This window comes from Vigna angularis, chromosome 8 (genome assembly GCF_016808095.1).
Source record: "Vigna angularis cultivar LongXiaoDou No.4 chromosome 8, ASM1680809v1, whole genome shotgun sequence".
In the NCBI taxonomy this organism is placed as follows: Eukaryota; Viridiplantae; Streptophyta; class Magnoliopsida; order Fabales; family Fabaceae; genus Vigna; species Vigna angularis.
Genome location: NC_068977.1, coordinates 9,197,015 through 9,205,172, shown reverse-complemented (window position 1 = coordinate 9,205,172; position 8,158 = coordinate 9,197,015). Strand labels below are relative to the sequence as shown.

The 8,158-nt window shown below is 36.6% G+C and overlaps 2 protein-coding genes across 2 annotated transcripts; both read left to right on the top strand.

Moving 5' to 3' along the window:
* Window positions 1–2,433: 2,433 nt before the first annotated feature.
* LOC128193700 (uncharacterized) lies at window positions 2,434–3,207 on the top strand. Its single transcript, XM_052867780.1, has 2 exons — window positions 2,434–2,817; window positions 2,890–3,207. Exons 1-2 carry the CDS (start codon window positions 2,434–2,436, stop codon window positions 3,205–3,207), a joined length of 702 nt encoding a protein of 233 aa, XP_052723740.1.
* On the top strand, window positions 3,077–4,487 carry LOC128193699 (protein MAINTENANCE OF MERISTEMS-like). Its single transcript, XM_052867779.1, has 3 exons — window positions 3,077–3,551; window positions 3,641–4,222; window positions 4,302–4,487. The coding sequence occupies exons 1-3, from the start codon at window positions 3,246–3,248 to the stop codon at window positions 4,485–4,487; spliced, it is 1,074 nt and encodes a 357-aa protein (XP_052723739.1). The 5' UTR covers window positions 3,077–3,245.
* Window positions 4,488–8,158: the final 3,671 nt, after the last annotated feature.

The window sequence follows — 8,158 nt, the reverse complement described above, 5'->3', positions numbered from 1 at the left end:
ATGAGTAGCCCAATCAATTCCTTTAAGCTATCTTTCAACTGTATAGACCCATGCCTATACAGTCTCCAGATCCCTCGACTGCCCCCACAGATCACTACGTGGCTTTCTAGTGTGCTTTATCCTCACTCGCACACTTTCCGGGAAAACTTCCCAGAAGTACCTATACAGTCTCCAGATCCCTCGACTGCCCCCACAGATCACTACGTGGCTTTCCAGTGTGCTTTGTCCTCACTTTCCGGGAAAACTTCCCAGAAGTTCACCCATCCCTAAATTGCTCCAGGCTAAGCACGCTTAACCATGGAGTTCTTATGGGTCAGGCTACCGAAAAACAAATGCATTTTGGTGATATGAGTAGCCCAATCAATTCCTTTAAGCTATCTTTCAACTGTATAGTCCCATACCTATACAGTCTCCAGATCCCTCTCATTCCGGTGTATGTCCGATTCGTCCATGTACCCCTTCCACTCGAAGCCTGCCAGGAGCCGCTCATTGTCCGTGACGCTTTGCACCGGCGATCACTCCCCGCCCTCGCAGTGCCCGGGCGTCACAGCACACATCACTTCACGCTGTCAACTGGATCGTTAAATATTTAATACCGTGACCAAAAAAGAATTAATTGTACACTTTTTCACAAATTGAAACCACATTAAACTTTTTAAAAAAGTAGGACGGACTTGAACATTGACTCCCTAAAAAGGACCAAAAAAGTATCAAGTCTAAAAACAAAAATATTTAAAAGTTACATCAGTACATTGGGGAGGTTTTGACAAAAAGATGGCATCCGATGAAATAATTCCTGGTGACCTCGTAGCGGAAATTCTGTTATGGTTTCCTGTAAAGAGTCTCATGCGATTCAGATGCGTTTCCAAGACATGGAATTCCCTAATCCTCAATCCCCACTTTATGAGGTTGAACATTGAAAGCTAATCCAAAAACACACATATCAGTGATGAAGCCATTTACGAAGATTACGCTATCATAGGAGAAAACCATGTGTGCCGTGACGTTATGTTTGCAGATAGTCAAAATTATGATGCTGCCATGACAGAATCACACCACGCCCTCAACTGCTTTCATTTGGCGATAGAAGGTTTCAATGCTAAATATTTTCGTTTGACGGGAGAAGATTTCACTGCTCTTTTCCGATAACCCGTTTCCGCCGCCTGCCATAGGTTTTGGTCCCTTCTTTCTCCGTCAATCATCCTCACTGCTCAGGTTTTTTTTTTCAATAATCATATTTTGATAAGCCCGTTTTCGTGTATTTTATTTTATTTTATTGGATGTATAGGATATTTTAGTTTTAGGGTTTTAATTGTATTCCTTCCTGCTTTGTTCGTTTTATAATTGTTTTATGAACTTTTAATGTCTAGTTTTTTTTCTTATGCATGGATATTTTGTTATTTTCACCTAACTATTTAAGTTGAATAATAAGTAAAACTATTTAGTTTGTTAATTTTCTCTTTATAGTGTTATAATTTTTTTATATATTTTAAATTTTCATTAAAAATAAATGTTCTTGAAATATGAAAGTATAAATGCAGATGAAAATAATAAATAGTTAAATATTTTTTGAACTTCAAATGTATATGATAATCAGAAAAAAAAGTATTGGGTTAGACTAAGGAATAAGTACCAAATATAAATGGGTGTTACTCCCTCCATCACCACATTTTCACCCACCACCTCCCCAACTTTATTTTATATTTTTCTAATTACAAAAATAACCTTTCCAAATTACAAAAATAACCTTTTTATTTTTTAATTTTAATTATTTACTTTTAACTCCAGAATCTACCCCTTCTCACCCACCTTCCACCCAAGTCTTTATCAGATTCCTCCATTTCATCCCCCACCTTTCTTCCTTTCTCCTTTCACGGTGCTGTGGCAGTGGGGCGGTGCGGCGCGGAAGGGCGGCGGTGCAGCACGGCAGTGCGGCGGTGGTGCAACGGTGTGGGGTGCGACCGGTGGAAAGGTATGTGCGCATCAGGTACTTTAAATTTTCTGTGCTTATTTTCTGTGCTTCGTTGCTGTGCGCGTGTTCGGAGAACACATCCAGGGCGTAAACGGATGTCGCAAATCCGTTCGGACGGATATCCACATCCGTTTCAGATCCAAACGGATTTGCGACATCCGTTTACGCCCTGGATGTGTTTTCGTTTTATTTTTAAGTTTATTATTAGTTTTTATTTGAATTTTTTATTTTTAATTAATTTGTTACGTAATTAATGTATTTTAATTTTTTTTACTTTATTAATTTATTATATTTTTAATTAATTTATAAAGTATTTAAATTTAGAATTTTTTTCTAATTTTTTGTTTATTTATATCTAAATTAAAATTATTTTATTTAATGAATTATTATTAAATTAATGAAAAAATAGTATTAGTTTAATGAAATAATTATTAATTTAATTAAAAATATTTTTGTCAGAGATGGTAAGAACACGAGGTTCATCTTTTAGTTCTCGTGGAGAGAGTTGTAGAGGAGAAAGTTCTCGAGGAGAGAGTTCTAGAAGAGAGAGTTCTGCACAAGCTGAAGGTAGTAGACGATCTACTCGGAGAAGACGTGCAACTCCAATTCAGGATGACCCTATAGCCGAGGACCGAGCGTTTGAGGAGGCGGAATATCAGGCCTATGAGGGTCTTGTTCACGAGGAGGCATTTGAGGCTTCTCATGACGATAATGAGGGGGAGGAACATGTTGATGTTCCTGACATACAGGAGGAGGATGTCGGTGGATTTCCTGGAGGTCCACGTGATGCTTCATTGCTGACACACTATGTTCAGCATGTTGCTTATGGTATTTCGCATGGCCGGGTGAGTGCATAACTTAAATTTTAATTATTAAGTTTTTTTCGAATACAATTGATATTAAATATTGTTGTGTAGGATCGAGGGGAGATACTCAAGTTGATTTCCCATGGTAAAAAAGTTAATAAGTTAGGACCGTGCACCGAAGGAATTCAACACATTGTGTTGAATTCCTCATTGATGCCTCTCACAAATATTTCCTATGATTACGTTGATAAGGGCTTGCTGCTCGGTTTCATAGAGAGATGGCACTTTGAGACGAGTAGTTTCCATCTCCCTATAGGGGAGATGTCGATCACTCTTGACAATGTCTCCACTTTACTTCACCTTCCGGTACTGGACAATTATGTGATTTGGAGGAGTTGGAGTTTGAGGAGGCTCGTACAACCCTTGTAGAACTGCTTGGCGTTGATGGTGGCGCAGCTGGTGCTGAGATGGAGGATGCACGTGGTCCGAAAGTCAGACTCAGCTGGCTAAGAGAGATATATGTTCAGAGGTGTCAGTCGCAACAGTGGGACTATGCTGCCAGAGCATATCTGTTGCATCTAGTAGGATGCACGATTTTCGCAAATAAAAGTGCCAGTTCTATACGGGTGTCTTACCTATTATTATTTAGAGATGTACACGCGTGTGGTAGATATGCTTGGGGTGTTGCTGCACTTGCCCATTTGTACGACCAACTCGGGGATGCGAGTTTGGCTTCCACGAAGCAGATGGCTGGATTTCTGACTTTGTTTCAGGTACAGACATATACTCTTCACATTTACTTGATGTACTTATTTCCATGTTCAAAGAAGAAAGATATTTAATTGAATAATTGCATTTTTAGAGTTGGATATACGAGCATTTCCCTACCATGGGAAGGAGGCGGTTGGTGTCTTCTTATGATGAGACCACACCACGTGCGGCTAGGTGGCAGAGCCCTCGACAGAGTTCGACTCTTGCAGAGATTCGGTCGCAGTTGGATGGGCTGACATACAGTGGAGTTGTGTGGCATCCATATGAGGGACATCGGGGCATTCGTCCATTCTTTGGCATTTGTATGTATTCTGGATGGATTCGGATTGGTGACACCCTTTCCCGTCATTTGCCTGAGCGTGTGATGAGGCAGTTTGGGTTATACCAGGAGATTCCACGACCACCCACTGCCGTTGCAGATGCAGATGTAGTCGCTGTTGATTATGCGTGGTTGCACTTCATGAATCACGTTATTATGAATGGGAGACAGGCTTCATACCCTTATGAATGTGTCGATGGATACATACAGTGGTTTAGGAGGGTTTCACATCCGTATATTATTCCTGCTCCACCTAACGCCAGACCGGCTCTTGCGCCTACACAACGCCCCGATGTTGCACAGGAGGCACGACCCCATCGTAGATCCTCTCCACCTTCACCATCTGGCGTCGTGGTATGTTATTTTTCATTGCTTATGTTATTAAATTTTCTTAACCATATTTATTTATTTATTGGATATAATTATAATGCAGGCTAGATTTAGGCGAATGGCGAGAATGTTACAATCGTTGATATCGTGTCGTCATGTGACCGAGGGTACTGTTGCACATCAGGTGTCGGTGGACCTGCTTCAGATTGCTAATGAGGGCATCGACGAATATTCTCCAACTAGGAGAGGGCAGAGGCATGTGCGTGGTAGACGATCGACGTCTAACTGATAGAATTTTGTATTTTATTTTTTTAATAAATTATGACTCACGAGATTATGTGCTATTTTGGATACGCTAATGTTTACCTTAAATTTTATTTTCCAAAATTTGGCCTTAAGTGAATTACTACATTTTGGTGTTATATATATATATTATATTAGGAGTTACGTACGTATATAAATATATAATATATTATATTAGATATATAAATATATAATATATTATATTAGATGTTATATATATATATATATATATATATATATAATATTGTATTATGAGTTACGTACGTATATGTATATATAAATATATTATATATTATATTAGATATATAGATATATTATATATTATATTAGATATATAGATATATAATATATTATATTAGATATATAGATATATAATATATTATATTAGATATATAGATATATAATATATTATATTAGATATATAGATATATAATATATTATATTAGATATATAATATATTATATTATATTATATTAGATATATAAATATATAATATATTATATTAGATGTTATATATATATATATATATATATATATATATATATATATAATATTGTATTATGAGTTACGTACGTATATGTATATATAAATATATTATATATATAGATATATAATATATTATATTAGATATATAGATATATAATATATTATATTAAGTGTTATATATATATAATATTATATTAGGAGTTACATAAACAAAAACAAGGGAGAGATATATATCTAGGAAACACTTTAATAAAAAGTAAATGTTTAGTATTTTACATATCTTTATAAATATCATGAATCACTCAAGTCAACATAAGATGTCGTTACGCCCATCAAATGTGCAAATGTTTGCATCCTACTAGTATACATAGATGACCACGCTCGTGCCTCAGGATAACAGTGGGTTGAGGAGATGGTATTGACCATGGGCAAAGGACAATCTTCTTGTAACTTAACCTGCCACAATACAAATTACAATAGTTAATTAAGTTATAAGTAATTTTGCAATGAAATCACAAAATAATACAATTACCTGCACGAAATGACATCCATGAACATGTCCTATACAAATTAACTGATGTTGAGTTGTATCAGAAGGTGGTGTGGAACGTAGTGGGAAGATAGTATAATTTTGAGATGATGACATGCACACTAATATGACATTATATCGGTTAGCAATTGCATAACCAATGTCTGGTAATGTCATCCACTTATTCATGTTAGCCTGTTATGAATAAAACAAGTTGTTAGATAACATAAATATAATAAATAAAATACATAAAACAGGAAACACTTACCGTGGACTGTGACTGCACCAACAAAGAGTTTCTCAGTTCTTCTAGTCTATCATACCCTCCTACTAGGCGTGCGTATTCATCACGCATTTGACTGAGTTCTTTGTACAAATCATTTCTGATAACGGGCCATGAATCTTCTGCGAGTCCCAACGACGCAGCAATGCATCTATATCAACAGTGACCATCAGCCACAACATCAACAACGTCCACAATGAATGGGTGAGTAATAGAATGAAACTGGTCTATCATTGGAACTTTCTTTTTCTTCACTACATTTGACTTTGCTTGTAATTTACTTTTCACAGTTGAAGATTCTATGGTTGAATGAAAGGCATCGACACACTCAAAATATGATGGATCTCGCGTAGTAGACCTTTCTCTTCGTTGAACTTTACTTTATTTAGCACCCTTTGTTTTGACTTTATGTAATGGAGGGACCATTGATGTCAATGTGGGACAAGTAATTTCAAGTAACTTTTGCTTGATGGTGATTTTACCTCCAATGTCAACCTCATTGAATCGTTCTTGTACTTGTTTCAACTCATCTTTAATGGATAACTCGGGCTCGGTTTCATTTAATTCAACATTTGAGAAATGCAATCTTTGCCACATGATATGAAATTCACCCAAAGGGATCAATCCAGCATCATACCGTGCTAATTCACATGCACATGGGACACCAAATGTACGTCTCAATACGCATCCACACTTTGATGAGTCCAATCCTATCTGCTGCACTCTTTCCAATTCCTTAGCAATGAGATCCAATGCATATTGAGAGACACGCCCAATAAGTTTTTTATATTTGTATCCTTTAAAAGGGTCACTCGTGAGCAACATACTTCTTTCAAATGACGCCTTAATCTTGTTGTGTTGTAGGATAACAACGTTATGAATACTATCCCAACAAGAACACAAATCACCCATACTATTGCCCAGAACTTTCTTCAGACTCCAATGAGCAGACTCAACCCTGAAATAAATAAATAAATCATCAATAAGTGGAAATAAATATTTATCTACGAAACAAATAAATAAAATAACATTACAACATACCTATTTGTGGTTGTGTTCCCTAAATGCATTACTTTGTTCGTCCAAAACTTTACAAAGTAAGTACTGTACGGAATAATCCAAGTCTGATTCACATATTCAAAGAACAAAGGCCATGATCTGCTCGCGTATTGAAAACCATTCACATACTCAGCAAACAACCTTTCATCATTACAATCCATCACATTTTGCCATGCATCCATCAACACACCCAAAACCTCAGTAGAATGAACTAACATTTTGCATTTAGCTTTAACATTTTTAAGGATGTGGAACTCACATAACATCTGATATGACTCAGGGAATACATTTGCAATGGCATTCATCAAAGCCAAGTCTCGGTCAGTGACAATGACTTTAGGACCACCCTCAGATGTTAAAAATAAACATTTCAGCTTTTCCAAAGCCCATGTGAAATTACTCTGTCGTTCAGTAGACAAGAAAGCAAATGCTGCAGAGAAGTTTAACCCTGTAGACGTCATGCCCACAATCTCAAGGAATGGAAATCTATATCTGTTTGTTTTATATGTGGAATCCATAAAAAATACAACATTAAATGAGTTTAATAATTTCACCGCTTCAGGATGTGTCCAAAACAAGTCAGTAACAACCTTTGAATCGTCGGCACACCTACTCCAATGAATGTACTTATCCCGATCCAACAACATCATAAGTTGTTGTAGTTCAGTTCTGGACCCTCTCAATGATCGTTTATACGCTTGTCTTGCGTTGTAGATTTTTTTAATCGATGTGACATTTCGATCATTATTTTGTTTGAGGGTTAATAAAATATTCGCAGGTGTAACTTTACTCTTTGTCATATCAACCAGTAATGACTGCTCACTCATATTTAACCTACCAGCATAAGGATGTCCAACTAAAGTTTTAGCCAAATCATGGTTGTGATGTCCACACATCACCTTCAACACCCATCCATCACCGTCTGAACCTGGTTTACCCTTTAATCTAAACGGACACTCACATTTACGAGTGTCGTATACACTAGGCACCGCATGGGCTTTGTATTTCCGATATTTCCCTCCTCTTTCACATCCAAGTATGACGAACGTTTTCCTTCCCCGTACACCAGTAGCTATATCAGATCTTACTATTACCACAACAAATCCTAAATCATAAGCCATCCCTCTTACCCAATCAATTAAGTGCTCCCGTGAACGAAATATTTCATTTGTGGTAAATTTATTTGTCAAATCTCCCTCTCCAACTTTGCCAATGAATGAAGAGAAATCAGATATCAAACTAGAACCAACTTGAGAATCCATATGAAGATATTCATCCATTTTAAACAATAATCACCTAT

Bases quoted from the DNA above. Each gene is read 5' to 3' on its own strand.
- LOC128193700 (XM_052867780.1), top strand. From the start codon at position 2,434: ATGGTAAGAACACGAGGTTCATCTTTTAGTTCTCGTGGAGAGAGTTGT. The intron at 2,818-2,889 runs GTGAGTGCATAA...ATTGTTGTGTAG, and splicing joins ATGGTATTTCGCATGGCCGG to GATCGAGGGGAGATACTCAA.
- LOC128193699 (XM_052867779.1), top strand. From the start codon at position 3,246: ATGGAGGATGCACGTGGTCCGAAAGTCAGACTCAGCTGGCTAAGAGAG. The intron at 3,552-3,640 runs GTACAGACATAT...TTGCATTTTTAG, and splicing joins GATTTCTGACTTTGTTTCAG to AGTTGGATATACGAGCATTT. The intron at 4,223-4,301 runs GTATGTTATTTT...ATTATAATGCAG, and splicing joins CTTCACCATCTGGCGTCGTG to GCTAGATTTAGGCGAATGGC.